Source organism: Canis lupus, chromosome 24 (assembly GCF_003254725.2).
Source record: "Canis lupus dingo isolate Sandy chromosome 24, ASM325472v2, whole genome shotgun sequence".
Lineage (NCBI taxonomy): Eukaryota > Metazoa > Chordata > Mammalia > Carnivora > Canidae > Canis > Canis lupus.
The window spans coordinates 27,316,117-27,343,565 of record NC_064266.1 but is presented as its reverse complement, the minus strand read 5'-3'; the positions used below and the strand labels follow the sequence as shown (position 1 = coordinate 27,343,565).

Below are 27,449 nucleotides of genomic sequence, written 5' to 3'. Positions count from 1 at the left end.
CTTTAAAAAAAAAAAAAAAAGAGAATGTCTACCTTAGAGACTATCACAGCCTTGCCAATACCTAAAGCCTAGAAAGGGGTAAGTAGGAAAAAGGAAGGCGCTCCAGGCCTTGTAGCTGTTCCTTGCAATCTCCTTGGTTTCTCCCAGGATGAGACCAGGATCTGGGGCTCTGGTCCCTGACAGTTGCCCTTGTGGTTGGACTGAACGACTAGGTGACTGGCCTGAAGCTCAGAGCCCCTTCCTTCTTCTTTGCTTTGCAAAGTAACCCCTCTGTTTGCCTTCTACCTAACACCCAAGCAAACCACAGCCTTGATGAGGAACCACAGAAGTTAACAACAAACTCAGGCCTCTGCCTCCCACCCCATCCCCTGCAGGGCTAATGATTTATGCGGCTTCCATGCCAACGAGCACTTCTGGCAGAGTCCTGGGCCTGTAAGATCTGAACAAACACAGGGGCAGGTGTGGAGGAGGAGCTGCTTCTGTGCGGATGTCTTTAAGAATCTCAGTCTCTCCCACAGATCACTAGGGAAAAGAGAAAAAACCCAACCGCAAGGGGCAAAAGAACAAACACTGCACATAAGAAGATAAGCAGACGGCCAATAAGTACATGAAAATGCGTTCGATGCTGTCCACCATCAGGGAGATACAGATTTAAAATGTGAGCTAGCACAGCAAGCCTGCCAGGATGGCTCGGATGAACAGGGATGAGTGCACACTGAGGGTCGGCAGGAGGAGCTCAAATAGGATTTAGGGGAGAGCAGAGAGAGTACAGTCACCCTGGAAAATTGCTTGGCAATATCTCTAGGAGCCTCCCCATGACTCATTCTGCATTCCTGAGTATGCAATCCTACAGAAAATAGGGCTTATGCCCACTGAAAAATATGGATAAGAATGTTTTGAGCAGCTTTATTCAAAATAGCCCCGAATTTGGAACAACCCAAATGTCCAGCAAGATGGACATGAACATCTACAATTAAACAACAGAACTAAACACAGTTAAACAACAGAACTCTCCAGAGCAATGAAAAGCAATGAACTACTGCTAGGGGTCTGCACAGTGGGGAAGGCAGTCAGCTACAAAAGACCTCACACCACCTGGGTCCATTCACATGCAGGTGCCTTGGGAACCCCTTTCCAGCTCAAAGGTAAACAGTGGCTACCCTTGGGGTGGGAAGACCCCCCCCCCCCCCCCCCCCCCCGCATAGAGAACGTGGGAGCTTTCTGGGGGGATGGAAGTGCTCTACACATTCACCAGAGGCCACCCATTTATAAAAAGTTCACTGAAAAATCCATGCAAGATTTGTGTGCTGTCCCTAAATTCAGCGCGCTCCCAAAGAGAAGATAAATAAAGCATGGCTGGAAGACATTTGAAATGTGATGTGATTTCAGTCCACAGCGCTCTTTTCTCCCCAAACCCCCCCGAGCTCAGGGACCAGGAAGAACAAAGCCTCCAAGGGGCCGGCTCCATCCCCAGCCAGGGTTTTGACTGGATTCCCTTGGGTGGGCATCTTCCCGGGCTGATGAAAAGCCTGCAGGTGACCTCTCTGTCCCAGCTGGGGAGCAGGGTCCCGCTGAGACACGCGGGTGCGCTGGGCTAGTCTGTGTGCATCCCGCCAGAGCAGTACTCTCTAGAAATGCTGTCAGCTGCTCATGGTTGGTGGCAGTTCCAAAAAGGCAGAGCACTGCTGGGATGGTCAGCCTCATCCTTTTCATCCCCAGCAATTCTGCTCTGGCCACAAACTGGCTGGCCCCTAAGCCGCAAGACAGCAGCCACGCACGAAACCTGAGTGTGCCGATACCAAGTCAAATAGCACCCTCCCCAAATTCACGGCCACCCCACACCTCCAAATGCGACGTTTGTTGGAGGCAGGGTCTTTGCAGATGTAATACATTGAGACCAAGTCATACTGGATTAGGGTGGGCGCTAATCCAGTGACCACTGTCTTTCTAAGAAGAGAAAGCAGAGACACAGACACAAGGAAGAAGGCCATGTGGCGATGGAAGCAGAGACTGGAGTCACGTGAGCAAAAGCCAGGGAATGCCTGAGCCATGGGAACTGGGGGAGATGCCTGGCACAGATTCCCTTTCAGAGCCCCCAGAAGAAAGCAACCCTGGTGACACGTTGATTTTAGACTTCTGGCCTCCAGAACTCCAGAACTTCTGTTCTGAGCCACTGAGTTTGTGGTAATGCGATACAGCGGTCCTCGGAAACCAACACAGCATCCCCCTAAGAAAGCAGTCCAAGGCCCAGACCACTGGCTACCACTGGACCTGGTTTCTTAGAGCCCCTATCAATACCCTACTCCGTTTTTCAAAAAAAGTTTTTCCAACCAGATGTACACAATTCTCAACGTCATGTTCTGTTCCCCATCTCCCTCAAAAAAAAGTTCAGTGCCTTTAGTGCCCAGGGTGGCTGCTGTACCGAACCTCTCTTCTGGGAAGCCCAGAACCAGATTTGGCAGTTACTTCCTGTCCGTTATGAGACCATATGGGGTGCCAAAGCTCCCAGCTCTGACTCCCACACCCCCAGGACTGCCTCATTAACCATGGGAGCCACCAGCATCAATGGAGATCCAGCTGGTGTAAGGGTGCTGCCCAGCTACCCGCCCTCTGAAGGCTCCGAGATGAAGAGGTCAAGACCAGGCAGGGGCCATGTCCTCCTCCCAAGTCCTCAGCTGGCACTGAGGCAGGGCGCCAAGCCACTCACTGGGTCCTTATTCTCTTGGTCTGTCCTGGGCTCCCTGACATCTCCGTTGTAGGTGGAGGTTCGCTGGTCCTCTGCGGTGCTCCGCTGCTGCCACAGGATGGCCTCTCCCTCATACTCTTTCCTGTACAGGTTGGTCCTGTCCGACAGGCTGGCTCGACGCACCACCTTCCTGAGGGGAGAGAGGAGGTGCTGGAGGGCTGTGCCCAGGGGACCACAGGTAGGAGCACCCCGCGGGGACCACGGCCGGTCTGCCCTGACTCACCCACGGCTCCCTGCACTAGATGTCCTCCGGCTCAAGGATGACTTGTGTCTCAGCTGCGACTTCATGATCACGTCATGCTTGTGTTTGAGCTCCAACAGCAAGACTTTGAATTCCTCCTCCTCACACAGGTCTGAAGGGGTAGAGGAGGCTGTTGTGGGGAGCAGTGCAGGGGCCAGTGGCCCCCAAGGGCCCTCCAGGCTACAGGAGCTGCCACCCCCATGCATTGAAAACTCCCAGCATATTTGGGGGCATCCAAGGAGGGCAGTAAACAATGCCGGCCTCACTTTCTGGGCCACCCCAATCCTTAGAGAATAAGAACAGGAAGCCTGGAATCTATACAGTCTCAGCTCCTAAGGCTCTCAGCTATGACAAAAAGATCCATCCACCTCCAGTAGTTTCCAATGGGAGTCAGTGATATAAGAAGTATCAAAAGAAACAAGCAGATGCTCTGTGTCACCCAAGCCAAAACTTCTATATATATTTCAAATCATATATACCTACCCACTCAATCCATCCAATCCCTCCAGTCATCTATCCACCTACTCACTGACCCAACCATCCATCCATAGACTCATCCCCTATCCTCCCCCATTCACTGATCCATCCATCTACCCATCCATACATTTATCTATCCATCCATCCAGCTGTCCATCTGTACGTTAATCTACCCTTCATTAATTTATTCATTCATCCTTTGACCCATCCACCCACCAATATACCATCTGGCCAACTATCATCACACTATTCACCAAATAATTAATGAGTACCTATGTGTAACTAGGTTTGATGCTGGACTTACCTATTGGCATCTCATCCATGGATGTCCTAGCACTGAGACTGGCCCCATGGGACACCAATAGCTCTGCCATCTGCATCTGCAACAACAGGAAGAAGCCCATATTCCCCCTGGGCTCAAAAAGCCTAGGAGGTAGAGAGAGTGCCCAAGGTTTCTCGGCATATGGCATAAAGAATGATGAGGCAAAGCCAGTTCCCAAGGAAGGCGCTGCACCCTGAAGCCAGGAATACTGGCAACACAATGGACTTGACACCTCCTCCAGCATGCCTGGATCATGCCAAGGGATAGTAGAAGGAGTCAGCTGTAAATCTAGAGCTGCCAGGTATCTAAGAAGGGGCTAAAAAAGCTGCAATCAGACTTTTATATCTGGGGAATGAAGGGAGAAACTGCTTATCAGGAATGTACAGAATTTTCTAATTTGGCAAATGTGATTATTATCTTCTTAGGATACAACTTCTTAAATGTTTTTATAAACTTTCTAGGTCTTTTCCGGTCCCACAAACTAGCTGTAGTGCACACCTTAAGTGGGTCTTGTGAACCACTGCCAGCCCAAAGCACAGTGGGTGCGTCCCACCTGCCCACCCTCACCACCCCACTGCTGAGAGTTACCTGTCCCCAGAAGGCAGCCGCATGCAGAGGCTCCCAGCCATCCCAGTCTTTCACGTCCACGCGCACCCCATGGTCCAGGAGGAGCTCAGCTGCCCGCAGGTATCCATTGGCTCCAGCTATGTGCAGCTGAAGGACAGGGGGAAAGTGAGCATTCCCTATGGGCACCAGTCCCACTTCTGTAAGTGGGACAGCCCTCTTCCCAACCCAAATCCCAGCTCATTCCCAGGGATAGGAGAATGGGATAGAATGAGGGAGAAATTCAGCCACGTTGCAAAGTATTATTAAGACCACTCTTCATCCTGTGGTTGGCCTGAGAGCCCCTGTGGCTAGAGCAACGGCATTTACTGAGTCCCTACTGTGTGCTGAGCTCTGAGGAAGGGGTTTCAGAGGCCCGATGCGGTGGTTTCAAAATGTCTACAAATTCTTTGACATACTTCCCTTAAAGATGAAGTTTAATTCCTCTTGCCTTGAGTGTGGGCCAGAACAAGTGACTCAGTTCTAACAAGTAGGACATTGTGAAGTGGTGGTGTATGATTTCTGAGGTGAGGTCATTAGAGGCATCACTGCTTCTAACTTTTGCTCTCTTGGATCAATCACTCTAGAATAAAGTGGCTGTCGTGTAGTATAGACCCTTCAGCAGCTCTAAGGAGAGCCCGTAAGGAGGTGAAACACTGAGGCCTCCTGCTGATAGCCAGCACTAACTGGCCAGCCATGTGAGAGCACCATTTTGGAAGTGGGTCTTCCAGTCTTGGTCAAGTCTTCAGATGTCTGCAGCCTCATGAGAGACCCTAAGCCAGAGCCACCCAGCTAAGCTGTTCTCAATTCCCTAACCACAGAAAACCAGGTGAGATAATAAATAATTATTATTGCTTCAAGAGGCTAAGTTTGGGGTCATTCATTACACAATTGGCAACCAGTACCTCCAATAAAGGAAAGTCTCATGTTGAGGCCACAACTCCTCTACCTGAAACCATTCCAGGCCTCTGGTGATGGGACCCCACCCTGCGGACCTCACTTGTCCCATCTGCTTGATCTCCAGAAAGTCCACAAAGCATTTAGCACATGACAGACCCTCAGTTTGTGATCAACATTCTCAGAGTCGTGAGTGATGACAAGGTACACCATGGGACCATGTGAAGGAGTAAGGAGACAAGGTAAAGAGAAACCAACTGCCCAGCCGAGGTGGGAGGCAGAGGTGAGAGCCCACGGAGGCCAGCAGAAGGCTGGCTGGGAGGAAACCAGAGAGCTCTGGGCAGGGGGTTGAGGTCTGGGGCAACCAAGCTCCAGGCAGTGGGACAGAGAAGGCATGGCCTCAAGACACAGCCTTGATGGTCAGATGCTGGCTTGTTCTAGGCTAAAGTTGCTATAAGGTCCTGGCAAACAGAGGTTTCTCCTTTATTTTTCAATTTGCAGAATAAGCCTGGGGTGTGATCTGGTACAGGCATCCATGAAAATTAAAATAATCATCTGATTTATAAATGTGTGATGTTTTCCAATTGTGGAGGATGACACCTGGCAGGGCCAGCCAGACATTACAAACTGTACGGCCTCATACTTGGCTGGGAATAAAAAGGCATGACTGGGACAGTGATTTCATTAATAATAATAATGTGAATCACTAATATCTACTGAGAATTTAGAGAATCCATACCAAGCACCTACATGCAAAATCTCATTCATTCCTCCATTCAGTGAGGAAGGGACTATTAGTATTCCCACTCTACTGGGATGACCTGAGACTTCATATGGGCCTGGCCCATGTGATATAGGCCACCCTGTGGCTAGCCTCATTCCAAGAGGGCCAGCCATGTGTCTGGAGGGCCCAGCCACAGACCTAAAGGAGCTCCAGCCAGGGTGGGCCATGCCCAGGGACAGCCGGGCTTTGCCCTCATACTATAGTGTTCAGTCTCACTACGTGACCCTATCTTTGGGTGCTGGGCTCAGCAGGGACCCAGTTAATAGAAAAGGGCATGAGACAGAGGGTGGAGCTCAGAAACCAGATGGTCTGAGAAGCCCAGTTATGACACCTGGGCCACCAGATCAGGCCCCAGGGGCTATGAGGGATCTTCGTACTGCTGAGCCCTACCAAGTAAGCTCAAGATTCTGAGACTCAAAAGTGCTCATGACTAGCATGGACCCCAAGCCTAGGCCAGGGCCCAGCCATCGGCGGGAAGATGGGGGTGCAGTACATGGGCCTTTGAAGCCCATGTTCCTGTTTTCAGTTTAGAGCATCAAAAGCAGACCCTCCCCAATAACTGGGCTGCATTGTGCTACGAGAGTCTACGAAGAGAGGTCAAAGTTTCCCATCCCTCGCACTTGAGCTGAAAGGATGAGTGGAGCCAATCGGGCAGACCTGAGAGAGAAGAGGGTTCCATTGTTCTCTATCTCCAGGGTCTAGGGAAGCATGTGGCACACAGGTGTGTGTGTGACTGGATGGATGAATGAACCGATGGATGGATGGATGGATGACTGGCGGTGTCTGGACTCGGGCATCAAAGAACCCAGAGAGGCTGTTGTGGTGAGATTCAGGGAAGCTGCTGAGGCAGGGAGGAGGGGTGGGAAAAGAGATCCTAAGGCAGGGGAATGAATGGAAGGTGCAAAGCAAGATGGCACAGGCAAGTGGATGGATGGTGGCTCCAGTCTTTGCATACATGGGAGACCCCACTGGAGGGGGCCAACATAATGAGCTCAGATGGACATCTGGAACGTGAGGTGGAGGAGCCGGGAGACAGAGCTGGTGGACAACAGGGCTCCCGACTCTCCGCCCCAGCTGAGACTGGCCAGATTCTCAAAGAGGCTGAGCCCTGCTCTGTTAATTCTCCACATTCCAGGGCCAACCGTGGCCCCAAAGCAAGTCTGGAGGAAGTTCAAGGCCACGGATGGGCCCCAACGGTATAAGCTTAATTTCCACCAAGTGCTGGCCCATGTCAGCCTCAGCTGGTTTTGGTTCTGGTACTGACCCCGCAGCCCCAACCCCGCCTGGCCCGTCTGCTCACCAGTGTGGCGCCCTGGGCATCTATCCAGTCAAGGTCTTGGCCCGCCGCGATCATACAGTGGATGTCTGCAATCATCTGCTGCTCAGGAGCCGCCCGCATCTCATTGATTTTCTCTTGGGTGATGCCTGTGGAGGGAAGGGGGGACTGAGTCAGCACCCCAGGCCTAGGCCCCATGCAGGGAGGAGTAGCAGGGCAGATGGGCAGGGCACAGCTCCTGTCCCCAGGGTCCACCGGGCAAGGGAGTCGCTGCCATGCCCATAGGTTCTTATCTCCCAGATCCAGCGAACACAAACACCGCACACTGGCCCACAGAACAAGGGCCATTCCTGCCTGGCGCCCAGGAAGCTCTACAACAGTATTGGTTGCTGTTACATATGCTGTTCCTCTGCACCAGAAGTCCCTACCATCCACCTGCCTGCCTCCAACCGCTCAAATGGCTGGCTCTGCTTCATGCTGCAGGTGTGGCAGGGATCACCGCCCTCGCTGACCTCCCCGACCACCTATCTGACCAGGGGCCCTGTTAGTTCCCCTCATCCCGTGGCTGTGTCCGCAGCAGAGGGCACAATGCTTCATGATTTTCCATTATGGGAATGAATGAATGAACAAGTATAAAACTTTTGAATGGCAAGTTAAGTAAACTGAGGTGGACGGACCCCGACATTCTATAGCCTGAATCTCTGGCTAAAAGTCTAAATGTTACCGGCAGCTACTAAATGGTATTTAAGGAGGCAAAAGTGACATGTTCTGTACAATGGTCCATTAGATCAAACATTCTGGGACAGAATTTGGGGGAGGTCTGTAAACTTGAAAGGAGAAAAAAAATTACATGTGTTCATTCTCACTAACCTTGAACTGAAAATAGCATTACCTTCTATGAGGACGTAGGTAAAACCCACGGCAGAACCAGCAATGCCTGTGGCTCTGTCACCAACAGAAACCGCACGTATTTTCATGTTATCTTGCTACTTCGTGAATTTAAAAAGTTTCTACGAAACACATTTAGAAATGCCAGGGTCGCTATATTTTAATACAATTGGTTTTCTTTATACTCTGTGATTGTGAAAACCGCACTTAAAAACACGGTCCCTAAAGAGGGGCCCAGAGATTCACCAGATTCGTACGAAAACGAAGAATGTCTGCAGAAGATGAACACGCAGCGCCCGGGGCCCCGGGGAATGGAGAGGCCACCTGGTGGTTATCACAGCGGCCCGGGAAGGAACTCGAGGGCAGGGTCCCGGCTGGTCCTCAGACTGCAGGCAAGGGTCTGGATTTGAGATGTCTTTCTGGGGAGACCTTCAGAAATAGGTACCCATGGTGGTGGGGGCAGGCAGGTCTCTGCTACATTTGTTTCCTCTCTGAAGCTCATTTGTGAGCTGAGAACAGCCCACAGCTTGTTTACCCCGGCCCCTGGCAGCCAGCATGGTGCCTGGCACGGAGCGGGCACCCGCAAATGTTCTTGACTCTTGATTATTTTCCCAAATGGGAATATATCTTTCTTGTGAATGTTTATTGAATTGGATTGTCACAGCTGACGAAGAGGAGACAGGGCCAGCTGAGGCCGCCCGTGTGTGTGGGTGACACAGAGGAGAACAATGCCTCCCTTCTGCACAGCATGGCTTTCCAGGGTCCTTTTGTGTCCTCATCTTGCTAATCACCGGGATAACAATAATGGTGAGGACCCGTCCCATTACCTAAGCGCTGGGCAGGAAGCGAGCACGTAGCCAGCTCACTCGTGCACCTGTACCCACGTCACGGCATGCCGCCCTGCCCTTACCCTGGTAGGCCATGCACGTCTCGATGACATCCAGGGTGGGCTCATCCTCGCAGAGGTCATATGGCATGTTCCCGTCTGAGTTGACAGCAAGTAAGTCGGCCCCACTGCAGAGAGAGGGTTACAGTGAGGGCCGGGGAGGAGCGGCAGGGGTTGGTCTGGCTGCCTCTGCCCTCCATCCTCTCACTCGCAGCCCCACTGTGCACCCTAGTGCCCCCAACCCTGCCGCCTCCCTGGGGACCCCGGGACGGCAGCTTCAGGATTCAGCTTCTCCCAGGAAGCTGTCCCAGCAGACCTCCCCGAGCTTCCTGCTTTGTTGGGCCAGCAGGCAGGCACTTGGGGACAAATGTCAACGTCCCCCCTGGTGACACTAATCCAAATAACACGAATAGCCTTATACACACATCATCTTCTTTAATCTTCATGCTAGTCCTTTCGGGTTGTTCCTGTTGGCCCATCTCACTCAAGAGGAAACGAAGACTCAGACAAGTTCAGTCTCTTGTCCAAGGTCACACAGCGAGGACATGGGAGAGTCAAGGGCCAAATCTGGCTCTATTTCAATCTTTGTCCAGTTGCAGAACATCTTCAGCTCTCCCTGCACCGTCTCCAAGTCCCTTCCCGAAAGACTGACTGGACAGGGACAGGACAGACTTGGGGCTCCCTGGCTGGACCTGATTTTTTGGCCCAGTGGTTCCCATGTGTGGTCCTAGGATGCCCTGCAGAATTCCCCAGGCATCACTGAAATAGAGAGCTGCTCCCTGGACTGCACTCCAGCCCTCCTGAAACAGTCTCTGGGGGTGGGGCTGGGATTGTGTATTTTGAACCCACGCCCCACGCCCCACAGCATCCTAGAACAGGCCAGCGCTGGGAATCCACTGCACCAGGCTGGCACCACTCCCTTTCCCTCTGGGCACCATCACCGATCAGGCTGTGACCACCTGATGTTCCTGCCAGATTGAGCCACAACCAGGTTCTCATCAGAGGTGCGGCCATGGGCCAGCCGTCAGTCCTCAGGCCCTCCACTGAGACCTCTCCATGCTCCCAGGTGCCCTTGGGCAAGCTAATCCACCGCTCTGAGCCAGGGCAGCAGTATTATCGCCTCCGTCGCCCTCCCCCACCCTCCAGCCCCTGCTGCTCTGCCAAGACCTCTGCAAAAGGTCGCCTGCCCTCAGCCACTCTACCTGACTGACCCTGCACTCAGATGCTCTCCATGGCCTCCCAGGACCCACTCTGTCTCATACTAGTACTGAAATCACCCCATTTCCTGCCTGATTCCTTAGGACTTTTGCATCCCTGAGTGCCCAGTGCCCAGCTCAAGTGCTCACCAATTATCAGAGGAATTCGATCGAACACACTGAAAATTGAATGTTGCCTTTTCTATGTGTTTACAGAACCAAAGCAGCCTGGAAGTAATTCCAGGGCAGGAAGGCCCATCAGAATGGCAGAGACAGAAATGGCCTTATTCCTAGTAAAAACATTGCTACCCGGTGCTCCTGAAAGCAGGAAACGCATGTAGACAGCATTTGGGAGGCGAGGCCAAGGAAGTATGCCTGCCTTTTTTTTTTTTTTCTTAATAGTAAAAGAAACCAAAAATTTCAACACGATGTAAAGAGAGTAGAGGAGATGAGTATAGACTCAGGGATTCACAGACACAAAGAAAAAGAGATTTAGAAAAGGAGACAGCGACCCTGATTCAAAACCAGACCAAGCCCCTGCGGGAAATGATCTACAGACCCACATCCCTCATGAATGTGGATGCAAAAGTCCTCTACAAAACCCCAACAAATTCAACGTGACAGTACATCAAAGGGATTGCACACCAAGACCAATGAGGATCATCCCCGCAACACCAGGGTGGTCAGAATTAATATTCTGGGGAAAACAGCATGAAAGGGACACAGAATGAAGAGAGGCAGAGTGGGAGAGGCACACAGAGATGGAGGGAGGAAGGGAACGGGACAAGGGAGGGGACAGAGGAGGTGAGAGAGAAACAGAGACAGAGGCAGAGGGAGGGTGTGGGGAGAAAGAGAGACAGCACACACCACCAGAGGCAGAGGAAGTGGCACCAAGGGGAAAAGAAGAGAGGAGGGGGAGGGAAGGCAGAGACAAAACAAGACCAGCTGAGGACCACCAAAGGCTGAGCGGGGCGCCCCTGGGGGAGAGAGGGCCACGTACTACTGAACGAGGATTTTCACCAGGTTGATGTGGCCGCAGGTGGCCGCCGCATGCAGGGGCGTCCACAGCTCGTTGTCCTTGGCATTCACGTTGGCACCGTGGGACAGCAGCAGCTTGACAATCTCCTCAAAGTTGTCGATGCAGCACTGTGGGGGGGGGGGCAACAGGGGGGACACAGGCAGGGTCAGTGTCGGCAGAGGCCCCGGCCCCCGTGGGAACATGCCACAAGAAGGACAGTGGAGCCAAACTGTCTGAGTCTGAATCCAGCTGCATGACTTACATACCATGTGACCTGGGGCAAGCCACATAACCTTTCTAAGCCTCAGTTTCCCCATGAGTAAGTTAATAATACTCGAGATAAAAATGTAAGTGAGACAGAAAAAACATGAGGGGCAGCAATAAAATGCTTTGCGAGTGCTGGTGAAATGAAACAAAATTTTGAATGAGGCTTCAAAATCTTCTTTTTTAATTCCTGAGGACTTTTCTTCAAACAAAATTGTACGGACAACTCTAACTTAGAGAACAAATGAGCTCAAGGAGGGCTGCTCGGGCTGGAGCAGGAGTGGGTGTTGGTGGGATGAGGGGGCTGTTGGGGGGAGTCCCTCTACTTGGCAGGAACCTCCAAGGTGTGGCCCTAGGGCACAGTCTGACACCCCCAACTTGGAGACTTATGACCCGGGAGTTCAGTCCTTGGGGAAGCCCCCAAGTAACCAAGCCTCCTCCTCAAACAACCCATCTCCACATCAGGGCTGTGGGGACCCTGATAGAGCCCCTGAAAGGACACAGCCGTGTCTGTGCACCCACCTGTCCACAGACAGGTCAGCCCTGGTGAGAGGGAAGGCTCATCTACAGCCCCCCAGAGACAGAGAGCTCTGGCAACCACTGGAGCCCTCACACTCCTAGGACAGTGAATCAAAGACTCTAAGGGGACAGAGGGACCTCAAGCCAGGGCCATGGGAGAGAAAGGCGAGGACAGAAGAGGAAGACAGGGAGTCACTTTATAGAGCAGGATGGGGAAGCCAGAAGAGGACAACGCAGGGATCTGTGCTCAGTGCTGCCCATCCAGTTAAGGGCTTGGTCCTCGTGCAATGGGAGACATTGCAGAATTATATTCAGAGTAACATAATCAGACTTGGTTTGTCTTTTTTTTTTTTTTAATCTTTCCTCTGGGTGCATGTGGAGAACAGACTGTGTGTGAGCACTTTTGGGGGAGGAGAGGGACAGTGACAAGCTATGTTGAAATCATCCAGTTAAGAGATGGTGGTGGCCGAGCCTACGGGAGAATCTGTGGGCATGGGGAGAAGTGACTGGATGCCAGAAGAAGAGTCAGAGGGGCAGCCCGAGTGGCTCAGCGGTTTGGTGCCTGCCTTCGGCCCAGGTTGTAATCCTGGGGACCCGGGATCAAGTCCCACGTCGGGCTCCCTGCATGGAGCCTGCTTCTCCCTCTGCCTGTGTCTCTGCCTCTCTCTATCTCTCAAGTATAAATAAATAAAATCTTTAAAAAAAAGAAGAAGAAGAATCAGAGGCACCTTTGGGAGCCCCGGCCCTAGATAAAGGGCCATGAGGCCCAACCCCATCCCCAGCAGAGCCAATGGCTCAGTACCAGAAGGACATGTGGGAAAGAAGCAGATGTTTGCACAGATGATGCTAGAGACCCAGGTTCTCTTTCTGCTCCAGTTGGTGTGGGGCTGGCTGGATCTGAGGGCATCTCTCCAGAAAGGTGGGGTTCAGGTGACCCAAGGAAGCCTGGCGCGGTCTCAGGTGGTTGAGAGAACCATGCAGTGGCACAGGATGGCCAGCAGAGGGCGCCAAAAGCACTGGAGTGAGGCGGTGGGGACCGGCCAGGGGCTCCAGGCTGGCTGGGAGGTGGGTCTGAGGAGCCCCTGTCCGTAGGAGAAGCAGCTCAGCCCCTGCAGGCAGGGGACCCTTAGCGCAGCAGAAGACGTGAGGATGGGGGAGGGAGCTGAGGTTGAAAGGGAGGGGACTGTGCGCCCAGAATTGCAGTCTTGTGAGAGGGATGCCGAGGGACTGGACCAGCCTTAAAGTGGGGTGCACGCTGGGGTGGTAGGTGGTGGAGTGGGCAGGCCTCCTCCCCCACGTTCCCCAAGGTGGGAAATGGCACCTGCCGTTGGATGACTCGTCCCGCCCCCTCACTTCCCACATCCAATCTAGCAGGGCAAGGATTCCGTCCGTCTCCCGCATCTCTGCCCCCCATCTCTCCCCGAGTCCCTGGCACTCCCCTGCCCACGCCCTCCACCCAGAGGGCTCCCTCCCCAACCCATCAGTCTCAGTTTACAAACCCCAAAGACTCCCTGCTGCCGAGAAGAGAAAAGCCACACTCCTTTGCCAGGCCTGTGATGGCTTCTCAATGTGCTCCTTTGTTGTATGGAGCTGCGGTGACAACAGTAATGACCATGACTGCCGGGCAGCAGCCGTAATAGCCTGTCACGTTATCAGTAACTGCTGCCAGTGCTTTTTGGGGAGCCACTGGGAAGCCCCCCCTTGCTAACCTTTGGCCACGAATTGCCTCATTGACTCCTCAGAATAATATTCCAAGCCCCATGAGGCTAGGGGCTGCCATCCGGCACCCTGCAGACGCACAGGACAACCCGCCATCAGAGAACAGTCTACCAGACAGTGCCAACCTGAGCCTCGGTTTCCTGAGCTGTAAAATGGGGATAATGATATTTCAAAGGGCTGTTGTGAGGATCAACCCACACTTCACAGAAGTGGAGTGGCTCTGAGCAGACGCCAACAATTGACGAATTTTAATAATGACAACGCCATCTAATACTTCTGCAGGGTCAGGAGATGCCTGAAGGGCTGTTATGTGCCTTCACTTAACCCTCACAACCACCCAGTGAGGTGGGTACTTGTTATTCTGATTTTACAGGTGAGGAAAGTGAGGCACAGAGAGCTTAGGTAACTTGCCCAAGATCACACAGCTAGAATTAGTGGACGTGGGAAGCCCTGCGGACAGGAAAAGCAGCCTAAAGGACACATAGGAAGCCACTGGGCTGATGGCTAGGGGTGGGGCTTGCTCCTGGGGCTCCTGGGTAGGGGCAGTGGCCAGTCATCATCATCCCTTCCTGCCCTTGTCCTGGGGACAGAGAGAGGCTCTCACCAGCTCAGGGGTCTGGCAGCCTGGCCAGGTTGCATTCAAGTCCACCTGCTCAGAAACGGGCCAGGGCACAGGGAGGCTTCCTTGCGTTCATTTAGTCAGCATGCACATATTGAGCACCCACTGTATGCCAGTATGGGGAAAGATTCTAGGACATACCAATGGAGCAAGAGACCTGGGCTCTGCCCTCACGTGGCTGAGTCTGGGCAGAGGGAGGTCAACATCAAATGGTCACACTAATGGCTAAGATGGTACCGGAGGGGTGCTCAGAAGGAAAGAGCACTCTGTAAGAGCGAGGCTCTCAGGCTCTTGCCGCCAACTAGGACTAACGAGGGCACAGACCCACATGCCGTGAGAAATGCGGTGGGGAGGAGCCAGTGTGTGGAAGGAACAGAAAAGCCAGGAAGCATGGAGAGCTGGTCAGGGGCCAGGCCTCGAGGGGCCTTGTGGGGAGACACAGAGTCCTTGGAGTAACATCAGACTTTGACCTTAGCACCCGTGCGGCCACTGCGTGAAGAATGAAACATGGCAGGGCAACTGAACGCTGGGGACCAGCTAGGAGGCTCTCCCAGCGTCCAGCTGAGAGGTGACAGCCAGAGCAGCCCGTCTCTGGTCAAGGTGGGAGCAGGGGAGGCTAGCCCATCGCACCGCCCCGGGGAGGGTGTGTGCCATGACAGCACCTGGTTCATGGCCACAGATCAGAGTAGGTGACCCAAGGTGGGTCACATGGCCTCCCCGTCAATCACCTTTCACACCAGGGTGCATGGATGCCTTGGTGGGTGTGAATAAACACGCTTTGTAAGCTTCAAGCTCGAAACAAACTTGCTTTGTCTGTCAGGCCTTTTGCTGGGCAGGGAGGATGCAGTGGACAAAGGCCCCCTGTCCCTGGAGGCCGTGTGTGCGCTGTGCACAGGGCTCCACGGGCGGGTTTGTAACAGACACACGTGTTTCCCAAGTAGATAAGAGCCTTTCGGATGGGGCAGCTGGGACTTCCCTTCCCTCCTGCCTCCCTGAGGGCTCTGGACCAGAAAGAGCAGGGAGATGGGTAAGCGTTCAGGTGGGGAGCAGCGATCCAGGGACCCTGGCGAGCCTGGCCTTACCTGGTGCAGGGCTGTGAGTCCGTCCTCATTGCACAGATCAGGGCTGACCTTATTCTTCAGGAAGTAGCGTACTGCAACAGAGAGGACAGGAGTGAGCGTGACGTCATGCACCAGGTGTGCAGGTGTGAGGGGCCCAGGTAAGACCCACTCTCCCCCAGGTCCGGATTACTCTTTACAACAGGCACGGGAGGCAAGTGTGGGCAGCTCCCCTCTGTACGGAGAAGGAAGCTGCTGTGGGGAAATTGGGAGCAAGCCGGGAAGGGCAGTGAGAAGGCCACCATTCCGCAGGATGAATACTCAGTCAGCACCCACAGCAGGTGCCAGAGGGAAAGACGAGGTCTCAGGCGCAGTGGGGATGGGCACGAGCCGTCGGTTCCATCCTCATCAGGCCCCGTTCCTGGCACCACAGCCCGCGGTTGAGTGTGAACTGACATCCACATGAAGGGGACCTTGAGGCCTCCACCAGCCTCTGGCAAGAGGTGACGCCTCCCCCTGACTGGGGGTTGGGAGTGGCAGGAGTCTGTAGAAGACGCGGTCAGATTCTCTGGAGCTGCCCTGTCCACTATGGAACCACGAGCCACATCCGGCTATTGTTATAGCTTCTCAAACATAAATCCACAACAATTCAAAAGTCATGTCCTCAGTCACTCTGCCCATATTTCAAGTGCTCAATAGCTGCACGTGGCTACCATATTACAAAGTGCAGAAAGAGAACATTTCCATCTTCATGGAAAGTTCTATTGGACAGCGTTGTTTTGGGGCATTATAAATGAAATTAGACCGTCCATGGCTCTCCACTGCTCTAGGAACAAAGTCCAAAACCCTTCCTAAGACCTACAAGGTTGGCGTGATGTGATCCCTCCTGAAGACTTCCTTCTTATACAATCCAGGGGGTGCCCTTCACACTGCCATCTGCAAGACTGGCATCCCCTGGAGTAGTGAGTGCAGTGCACAGCTTACTCAACAGTGCTCCTACCGACCTACCTCTCCAGTCTCATTTTTAAAACTCCAATCACCTTTCACAATGTTTTTTTTTTTTTTTTTTCACAATGTTTTTTATGTCAGCGAGTCACCTTATATCTTCTGGCCTCTGAGTTTTTGCATAACCCATTCCCACCGCCTGGAAGAGTCAATCACCTATCCTTGTGTCCATTCATTCATCCACCCATCCACCAGCCAGCCAGCCGGCCCCATTCCTAAATCCATCCCTAACATATATGCACATGAATGTGAACACACACACACACAAACACACACACACACACACACACACACACATCTGCCTCACTCCTCAACCCTTAGGTCTCAGCTCAAAGTCCCCAGATGAGGGCACTCCCCCTCTTATGTACACCCACAGCTCCTATACATCTCATTTATAGCCTTTCACAACTAAAATCACATAAGTGTTTGGGTAATTAGGGACTTTGGGTCTGTCTGCCATAAGGCACCTCCCCACAAAGGCAGGACAGCGACCTGGCACCGACTGTGCTTTTCCTAAAGCCTGGCACACGCTAGCTAAGCCCTTAGCCACTCTTCCTGGACCTTGACCTAATCAGCAGCCCTCTAGCTCAGCCCAAGGACACAGCCTCTCCATCACTGAGAAAATCAGACCACCATGCAGGGGTGACCCCCATGGTTCACATCTGGCATATGTGGCACTGCCTGCAGTCACTCCCAGGATGTCCCAGTATCTGGTCTTGGCCTCAGGGCCGGGTAAGATTTATGGCAAGGTCACTGGTTGCCGAAGCCTAGCCTGCCCATCCATGGACCAGAGGGAATGCCCTGGGCTGGGCAGGTGGCCTTTGGGAGGGTAACAAGTGGCCATTGTGTTCCCATGTAGGATGGGTGTGGGGAAGGTTCTGCTCACATGAGGCAAGGGTTCAAACCCCGTGGGCGGTGGAGGGTGGACCAGGCTTCCTGTCCAGAAGACACTCCTTGAGGCAGACATTAAACACCAGCTGCCAAAAGCAGCGTCTGTGAGCAGTAATTATCGGGGTGTTCTCTGTGCTGCATGGGAGCCCAAGATGGGGAATTACTCCCATGGCCAGTAGTTATTTTCAGCCCAGAGGTGTGACAAATCACCCCCATCTCTATAGAGCCCTTGGTATGCGTGAGCCAAGCGCCCCTTTTTAGTGTGCTCTGCTCCAGTGGGGAGCCTGGCTCCAGACACAGCTCACCGGAGCTAAGACCCCACTGTCCAGAGCACGAGCAGGCTTTCCTCCTTCTGCTTCAGCGAGGAAAGGATGCTTACATCCATAGTGTCGTCTCACTGAGCCCTCCCTATGCACCCAGGTCCTGCGAACCGCCTTCTTTCATGGGTCCCTGTCTGGAATTTCCCCCTTGTGGGGAAGAGGAGATGGACAGTCACCGTCACACAGAACCAAGCAGAGGAAATCAGACCCTCTGACTCTGACGGCCAGACTGTTGGCCACGGTGCTGCTCCGCTCTGGCCCTGAGGCCCGGAGCAGGAACCAGCACTGCAGGAGCCCTGACAGCTGGTGTGGGGAGGAGGGTGACAAGAGAGTGACAGCAGTGGCCTCTGCTTCTGCACGCATCAGAGCCCCTGGGTCCCAGGCCAGGCCTCCACCTGCAGACAGACAGGCTCAGGGATCTACACGCAGGACAGAAGAAACACTGCAGGGGGGTGGGGTGGGGTGGGGGGCACAGTTGTATCTTTGCAGGGCCCAGTTAAATGCGACTTTGCCTCCTCCCACTTCCTGTTTAAATTTTTCTCGTGGTTCCACCTTGCTCTCAGAATGAAGGTCACAATCCTTCCGTGGGGTTGGCCAACTACGGCACACGGCCGAATCTGGAAGGCAACCTGCTCCCGTAGATTGTATTGTTTACTGCAACACATCCTGTGCATTTATTTACATACAGTCTGCTCTCACCCTACAACAGCAGGGTTGAGTAGTGCAGCAGAGACTGTGTGGCCCACACAGCCTAAAATATTTACTCTCTGGCCCCTGGTCTCCAGGTCCTGCATGGTGGGGCACCACCTACAAGGTGGCCACCTGGCACAATTCTGGGGGGGGGGGGCGTTGTTCTCATCACAGCCTATGTGAATGGCTTGCCTTGGAGTCGTGCAGTGTGCAGCTCGCTCAGCTATACGCAGCCGTTGCGTCTCCCTACCTCTGCAGGCTCATCTCTTGCTCTCCGAGCGCCTTGCACCATGGAGGAACCCGGCTGCGGGGTGTCTCAGTGCTTGACTAGGGCTCAGGGAGCACAACACAAGAGGAACATGCTCTCCTCTCTAGCCAGCAGTGTCCACACGTGGCTGCCACCCACACTTAGGTCAGCTCCCCACTCCCAAAGCCCCAATTCCCAGGCTTGGCCATCAGTTTGTCAGAGAGCCATCTGTTCTTGCACATTTGTTCAGCTGAGGCTTTAAGCAAGTTACTCCTCCTCTCTATGCCTCGGTGTCCTCATCTGTAAAATGGGGATCACAACAGTGGCCCCTTTGTGGGGTTGCCATGGGGATTAGGTAAGAAAACACCTGAAAGCTACTACCATCATTTATTAAAAAAAAAAAAAAAAGAAATAAAAAACAACTGCTAAGCTCCTGCCTGGTCCTGCCAGGTGCTGGGCACTGGAGATGTAACCATCGACATCTTGAGTTTCTCAAGAGCTCTTGTCCTGGCTGTAAAAGGCAGAGCCCTCTCTCTTTAGAGAGCTCCAAGCATCTGCTGGTTCAAGAACCACAACGAGGTGGTCTCCACTGCCCCCCATACAAGCAAGGTCCCACTAAGATGGCAAGGAGGTGGCTCCCACCCTCCTCTCCTATATTCCTGCTGCTGGCGCCAGCCCTGTCCCTCCGCCCACACCTCCCTGGCAATCTGGCTGGAATCTGGGCCAAGCAGGGCCATCTGCTCCCCCTCCATCTCCAGCTGTAGTGAGTGAAGCTGAACCGGCCCATCTCAGCAGGAAGCGGGTGGTGGCTGCCTCTGCAGAGAGAAATCACTGCTGATAAGCTGGTGGGGTTCTTGGCCACCTGACGCATTCCACCCTGCAGAGCAGATAGCCTGGATCTCGAGCTGGTCAGTGACACACCATCACAGGTGTGGTTCCTGCTCCTGGCCCGGGACAGCCAGACAGAGGTGCCTAACCACTGCAGGTAGACCTTGGGCAACCCACGATGCCCGGGGGCGCTCCAGGGCTGAGCTGCCACCACCCGGCCATGTGGCCTGCACAATCATGTTTGTGGGGTAGCCTCCTCCCTCCCCATCTCACCTCCTTTTCCACCCAGCACTCAGCAACAAGGCCCACCTTTCCACGGTCTCCAAGGCACTGCATGATCCCGTCTCTGCCCCTCCCCAAATCCCTCAGTGACTGGGTCAATCACGTTGGCTTCTTTCATTTCCGAACTCAAAATGAGACAAAACAAAAACTGAGCTCCTCTGGGCTTTTACACACCCGGTTTCCTGTGCCTGGAGCCCTGTGTCTTCTCATTCTTGGGCCAGTAAACTCGTCTTCAAACTTCAGATTCCAGCTGAAATGTCACCTCCTCTGAGAGGCCTTTCCTGATCACCCTAATCTCAGTCGAGTTGCCTGAGTTGCTCTCTCCCATAGTACCTTGCATTTCTGCATATCAGCCTCACAGCAGCACCTCTTCCAATTTGTAATTACAGGGTAATTAGTATATATTAATTATATAATTCTTTGTTTAGGTTTTTGGGCTCCATGAGGGAGCCTGGCTCCTAGCAGGGGCTCCAAATGATCTATTGTAGCAAGAACACCTGAAATCTATTCTCTCAGCAAATTTCTAGTTGTCAACATAGTATTATTATTATTAACTGCAGTCACCATACTGTACATTAGATCCTATATAACTACAACTCTGTATCCTTTGATCAACATCTCAGAAAAAAAGGTAACTATATATAAGAAGATGAATATGTTGATTAGCTTGACTATATTAATAATTTCTCTCTCTATATATATATACACACACATATAAATATATAAACATCCTATTGTGTGCCTTAAATATATACAATTTTTATTTAAAAATAAAAATTAGCAAAAGCAGTATCTATTGTGCGAATGAACACAGGAAGGAAGGGAAAGAGGAGGGGAAGAATGTCCTGGGGCCCCCACAGAGCTGCCTGTTCTGGGGGCCACAAGACTGTGGGGACATGTGCATAGCCCTGCAGACACACCACAAGGCGTGTGACTCATGAACCAAAAAGCAACAATATGGATTTTGCATAGAAATAAAGCAGCAAACCTCTCTCCCTAAGCCTTTACAGGCTATGCAGCCAGCCCGGGCAGCTGACTGTAGCAGTCCTTCAGCCCATCCCCCGGCAAGGCACAGGGCACCGTCATTCCCCGTCTTCCCAGGACCCCAGACCTGAGACCTCTGGTTGTTCTTTGTACGGTCCAGCACTAACTGTGCTGGGCACTGTGTTAAGCCCTCTGTCTATCCATCCATTAGTCCCCCTGGTCCAGGATGGGGATTGGTGACCTGCTATTATCACCTGCCTGCTATTACTGCCCCAACTCACAAATGGGAAAACTGAGGCTCAGGCTTGAACAGGTGAAATGACTTGCCCAAGGGTGCATGTCTGGGGACAGCAGAGCTAGGATTTCTTTTTTTTTTTTTTTAATTTATTTATGATAGTCACAGAGAGAGAGAGGCAGAGACATAGGCAGAGGGAGAAGCAGGCTCCATGCACCGGGAGCCCGACGTGGGATTCGATCCCGGGTCTCCAGGATCGCGACCTGGGCCAAAGGCAGGCGCCAAACCGCTGCGCCACCCAGGGATCCCCAGAGCTAGGATTTCTAACCCCAGCTGGCTGCCTATAGAGGCTGAACACATAACCCACTTGGCTAAAATGGTGCCCAACAAGGGCCAAGAAAGCGGACATGGGCAGCAGGAAGACCAGTCGGGTGAATGCAGGAGAGAGCCACAGAGATGACAAAAAGCTGGAACAGTCAAGACCATTGCTGACAGTTCAGTGTAATAAGGACAGTGGCAGGGGCAGCCGGGGTGGCTCAGTGGTTTAGCGATGCCTTCGGCTCAGGGCATGATTCTAAGGACCTAGGATCAAGTCCCGCATCGGGTTCCCTACATGGAGTCTGCTTCTCCCTCTGCCTCTCTCTGTGTCTCTCATAAATAAATAAATAAAATCTTAAACAAACAAAAAGAACAAGGACAGTGGCCACTGATTGTCATCACCATGATCTGGTTAGTGCAGTTTGCAGATGAAGATGCAGAGGCACATTGGTTCACACTGAGCCCGAGTCCTGTAGCAAATGGGGGGCAGTGCTGGGACTGACACAGGAGCCTGAACACCAATGTTTCCTTGCTTCCTGGGTCTGTCTTCCTGCTGCACCTCCATTCTAAGCAGACCCTTCCTGCCTGATTCCAGGCACTCCACTGGCCTTCTGCTAGCTGCCCGCCCAAGCTGTTCCCCCTCCGTGGAAAACCCGCATATGGATCCCACTCCTCCTCTTCCTCAGGCCTAGGTCTGCCTTGCTGAGGGTCTCACAGGGTCCTGCAGGTACAGCCTGGTCAAACCAGTGCCTCCGCCTTCTCTTTGGCTCTCCCCCTCCCCAGGGTGCTTTCTGGGTTGCAGGGGGCCATCCCCTCCCCCGATGATGCCAGAAGGATCAGTGCTCTCGGAAAGGTTGTCCTGGGTCCTCAATGCACACAGCCTCCAAAATCACTCCACTGAGCAATTTCAACCTTTCCACCCACCACTGCTCCTCCCTGGAGCAGAAATAGCCAGAAATAGCTGCTTCCAGGGAAGCCCAGCCGCTTGGGGTTGGGGGTGGAGACTCAAGTCAAATTTGATGGTGACTTCTGCAGTGGCTGGTGTCACCCGTCCCACTGCCAGGCAGTTCACCCCAGGATCCTGGGCAATGACTCAGCCGCAGTAGGGGGGTGGGAGAAGAAGACCAGGCTTCCCTCAAAGTCACATCCCCAGGCACAGACCCCAGGAGCCAGGCCTTACTCTTCCCCAGATAGCCTCCCTCCAGAGCACATCTGGAGAAAGGGGTCAGACAAATAACAGTGTTGGCAAGGAAGACAGGACATCGGAATCCTCGTACATTGCTGGTGGGAATGTGAAATGGAGCAGCCACTGTGGAAAAAGGCTGGTGGTGACTCAAAAAGTAAATGTAGGGATAGCCTGTGATCCAGTGATTCCAATCCTAGGTATACACTCAAGAGGAATAAACACAAACGTCCACACAAAAACTCATACACAAATGTTTATAGTAGCATTATTTATAATGGCCCTAAAGTGGAAACACCCAGATATCCATCAATGGATGAAAAAATAAATAAAATGTGCTTTATTCGTATCGTGGAATATTACGCACCCACAAGAAAGAGATGCTGACACACGCTACAACATGGATGAACCTTGAAAAGAGTACATTAAGTGAAAAAAGCCAGACACAAAAGGCCACATATTGTATGATTCCATTTATATGAAATTTCCTGGATAAGCAAATCCATAAAGATAGAAAATGATTCATTGTTGCCAGGGCCCGAGGGGAAGAGGCCTTGGGGTGTGACAGCTAATGGGTACAGGGGTTCATTTGGGGTGATAAAAATTTTCTGGAATTAGATAGTAGTAATATGTAAGTATGTATAGGTAATATGTATTACCTATTCATAGGTAATACAACCCTATGAATATACTAAAAGTATACACTTTAGGAAGGTAAATTTTGTGGCATGTCAGTGATATCTCAATTTAAAAAAAAAAAAAAAAAACAAGAGGAAGAGGCTCCAAGCTGACCTTGAGCATCCTGCTGAGAACTCACTCCCCTGCCAGCCTGGATCCGTCCCATTCTTGTCTGTACCCATAGTGCCTAGGACAGCACCTGATACACAGTACACATTCAATTCTTAATATAAAGAGAAGGAATAAGGAGGCTGACGGCCACCTGGTCCTTTAGGGCCCTGTGTGACCTGAACTCTGTCCACCTCTCCTGGCATCTTACCTCCTAATCACCACAGACCCTTCCAGGACCATGCAACCACCCTCTCTCTTGAATCTCCGGGCCTTTCTCATGGGCTATCCTTCTGGCTGACTTTTCCTGCCTTCACTTCGCCTGGTTAATTCTTAACTAGGTCTTGGGTTAAATGTCTCAGCTGAAATGTCACTTCCTCTGTGAAGCCGCCACCCAGGCTGGGTGAGGTCTCCTTCTCATGAGCTTTCTGTTTCCTCTCCAAAACGCTTATTGTTGTAATGTATTTGTGTTTGAATTTGTCTGTGTCTTTACTAGACTTAAGTTCTGGAGGTGCGGCACAGTAGGAACCTTAAGTTTTTTAGCTACCATGACATGGTTTGGGCTCCTGGTCAATATCTGATGACTGCAGCTGTAAACAGAGCCTGCCGAGTCTCTCCCCAAGCCTCTGAACTGGCCACAGGATCCTCTACGCTTCTTCCTCTGGACAACAAGGCTCCCAGGCGCCAGGCCACAGACATTTCCATATCAGAGTGAATTTTCATCCTTTGACGTACACAAAAAGGCCAGTTTCTCTCTTAGCATCTCTGATACCTTCAAATCTATGAATACAAGCTGGCCAAGAGCATGCCAGGCATGTAGCTGTAATTTTTTCCTTTCTAGAACCTCCATGTCCAGGACACATCGTCATGCCGGACAGGAGTTGTTGACAAGGACTCATATCAGCTACCCAGATGCCTCTGCTCATGTGTAACTTACATCTGGTATTAGATCTGTGCAGGAAAAGCGACTGCAGACCCTTTACATTGCAAACTCTATGCAGGCAAATCTTGTCTGTCTTCTTATCTAGAGTATCCAGTACCTAGAGTAAGAGCTCAACAAATATTTGTAGAGAGAATTAAGAAATAAAAGATTTCTTCTAAGAGGATAAAACTAAACATACCTGGAAAATCTAAGAAAATGCATTTTTGATCTATTAGGGCAAAACTACAAAACTCGAATGAAATAAAAGAAAAATAAATGGAGAAATTTCATGTTCATGGATAGGAATATTCAATATTGTCAAAGTGCTCGTTCTTCCCAGCCTGATCTATAGATTCAATGCAATCTCCATCAAAATCTCAGCAACTGATTTTATGAATATTGACAAATTGATTCTAAGGTTTATATCAAGAGGCAAAAGACCCATCAACACATTGAAGGAGAACAAAGTTGGACGACTGACATTACCCGACCCCAACACTTACTATAAAGCAACAGTAATCAAGATAGTACAGTATGGGTGAAAGAATAGACAAACAGATCAATCAGTGGAACAGAACAGAGAGCCCAGATAAAGACCCACATAAATATAACCAACTCTTATCCATTGCTAGGGGGAATGCAAAATAGTACAGAAAATTCTGGTGGTTTCTTACAAAACTAAACATACTCTTTCCATACAATCCAGTAATCACACTTTCCATTACCTACTCAAGAGTTGAACATTACGTCCATACAAAAACCTGCACATGGGCAGCCTGGGTGGCTCAGCGGTTTAGCGCCACCTTCAGCCCAGGGCGTGATCCTGGAGACTCGGGATCCAGTCCCACGTCAGGCTGCCTGCATGGAGCCTGCTTCTCCCTCTGCCTGTCTCTCTCTCTCTCTCTCTCTCTCTCTCTTTCTCTCTGTGTCTTTCATGAATAAATAAATAAACAATTTTTAAAAAAAAACGTGCATGCAAATGTTTATATAACTGCTTTACTCAAGATCATCAACACTTGGAAGTAACCAAGATGTCCTTCAGCAGGGAAATGGGCAAACCGGCAAACCATGGTACATTCAGACAATGGAATACTATTCCGTGCTAAAAAGAAATGAGCTACCAAATCATGAAAAAACATGGAAGAACTTTAAATGCATATTACAAAGTGAAAGAAGCCAATCTCAAAAGGCTACATATTGTATGATTCCAACTATATGACGTTCTGGAAAAGACAAAACTATGGAGACGGTAAAAAAAAAAAAAATCAGTGGTTGCCAGGAGTTGGGGAGGAGGAGGGATGAAAAGGCAGAGCACAGGCGATTTTTAGGACACTGAAAATACTCTGTACAATACCGTAATGATGGATACACATCATTAGACATTTGTCTAAACCCACAGAATGTGTAACACCAAGAGCAAGCCCTAATGTAAACCGTGGTCTTTGTATGATGATATGTCGGTGCTGGTTCATCAATGGTAAGCAAAGTACCACTCTGGTGGGGGTTGTTGATGATGGGGGAGACTATGCATATGTGTTGCCAGAGGGTATATGGAAAATCTCTGTACCTACCCTCATTTTTTGCTGTGAGCCCATAACTGCTCTCAAAAACTGAAGTCTAAATAAACAAACAGAAAGAAGCCAGGGAAACCTATATGCAAAATAAGCTACTGTCAATGCTCATGAAAAATGCATAATCTTCCTGAAATGTGGGGTGGGAGAAGAATAACTTTCTAATGTAGCAGCAGATATTTGTATTAGATTTCCTCAAAGGGAGGGAGAACTGCATTTAACTCATCTCCTAAGAGAAGACATGGGTCTGTAAGGTGTCTCCACCAAAGCTGGCACCAAAGCTCCACCAAAGACTCAAGGTGAAGGGTACTGCTGGTCCAGAAAGAAACATGACTCTCGTACCTCCCCGACTCCATTTATGAACACATTGGACCCCAACTGTGCCAGGTCCCTGTTCTTCACTAATTCCGTTTCCAGAATGCTCCCAGTACCTCTCGCCACAGCTTCCCTGCAGATGCAGGAACTTGATCTCCCTTCTGTCTGGCCGCCCCTGGCCGCCCGGGAACTCTCCAAGGTACTGGCCTTTTTTCCCCCAATGGCCTTCCTCTCCCCAAATGCCCTGCACTCCTCTTCCTGATTTCCTCCTGTTGCTTCCCCAACCCTGTTACTCTCACCTCACATCTCTGTCTACTTCTCTCTCCTCATTAAAAAAAAAGTCTAATTATTTCATATCTCCAGGCAAGTAACAGAAAAAAATATTCACAGCCCTTCAGGCAGGGGCTCAATACACATAAACACTAAAATAGCTTCACAGCCATAGTAATAATATCTAACGTTTACTGAATATTTGCCAAGTGTGAGGCACTATGCTCAGATGCTACATGTCTCATCCCAGTTAAGCCCCACAACAGTCCTATGACTTAAGTGCTAATATCAACTCACCCAACAGGGAACTTACATGATCTGCCCAAGTGTTGAGAACCAATTCTAGTGTGTGGTTGATTCCAGGCACAGCTGGGGTTTCAAGCATAACTAGTGACAAGAGTTTCCTCACCCAGACATAACCAAGAACAAAACCCATTCCTGTCAATATTTGGGGAGAGAAAACAGGTTTCCTATGAAAGGAGAAATTCCTCTAGCTCCCACCTACCCATTTGAACATTTTGTCTGGTTTCCCTGGTCCCACTCTCCTGTCCCATAATCACATCCTGCCCATTCCCATGCCTGTTTGCCTGGGTCTCAATTTTCTTCTAAAGATGCTGTGTCCAGGGATCCCTGGGTGGCTCAGCGGTTTAGCGCCTGCCTTTACCCGGGGCGTGATCCTGGAGTCCCGGGATGGAGTCCCACATCGGGCTCCCTGCATGGAGCCTGCTTCTCACTCTGCCTATGTCTCTGTCTCTGTCTCTCTCTCTCTCATGAATAAATAAAATCTTTAAAAAAAAAATAAAGGTGCTGTGTCCTGCTGTTCTCCCTCAGCACTGTGTTGCATAGGACATGGGGTAAATCCCACCCTGGGCTTCCACCTGTCTGGCTGAGGAAATTAAAAAAGATTTTTTGAAAAATTTAAAGGTAACCATCTGAGAAACCGAAATCAGAATTTGTGCCTTCAGTGCCAATGGAAAAGATAAAAGAAAATAAACACCGTATTCATTAAAGTCACAGAATGAAAGAACATAGAAACACAAACGTCGCAAAGCCTGCGGCGAGATGACCAAAGACCAACCATCTACTATA

The 27,449-nt window shown here is 51.2% G+C and overlaps 1 protein-coding gene across 2 annotated transcripts in view; it reads right to left on the bottom strand.

Moving 5' to 3' along the window:
* Positions 1-27,449, bottom strand: part of PPP1R16B (protein phosphatase 1 regulatory subunit 16B) — a 67,980-nt gene that overhangs the window by 7,822 nt on the left and 32,709 nt on the right. The window contains exons 2-9 of one of the 2 annotated variants that reach the window (XM_035705837.2): positions 15,538-15,608; positions 11,317-11,462; positions 9,145-9,248; positions 7,371-7,495; positions 4,375-4,500; positions 3,769-3,844; positions 2,970-3,099; positions 2,708-2,872 (exon numbers count right to left, since the gene is read on the bottom strand). In XM_035705837.2, coding sequence (XP_035561730.1) covers positions 2,708-2,872; positions 2,970-3,099; positions 3,769-3,844; positions 4,375-4,500; positions 7,371-7,495; positions 9,145-9,248; positions 11,317-11,462; positions 15,538-15,608 — 943 coding nt within the window. Of the gene's footprint in view, positions 1-2,707; positions 2,877-2,969; positions 3,100-3,768; positions 3,845-4,374; positions 4,501-7,370; positions 7,496-9,144; positions 9,249-11,316; positions 11,463-15,537; positions 15,609-27,449 lie in introns of both variants that reach the window. The other variant, XM_035705836.2, reaches the window with a different exon arrangement.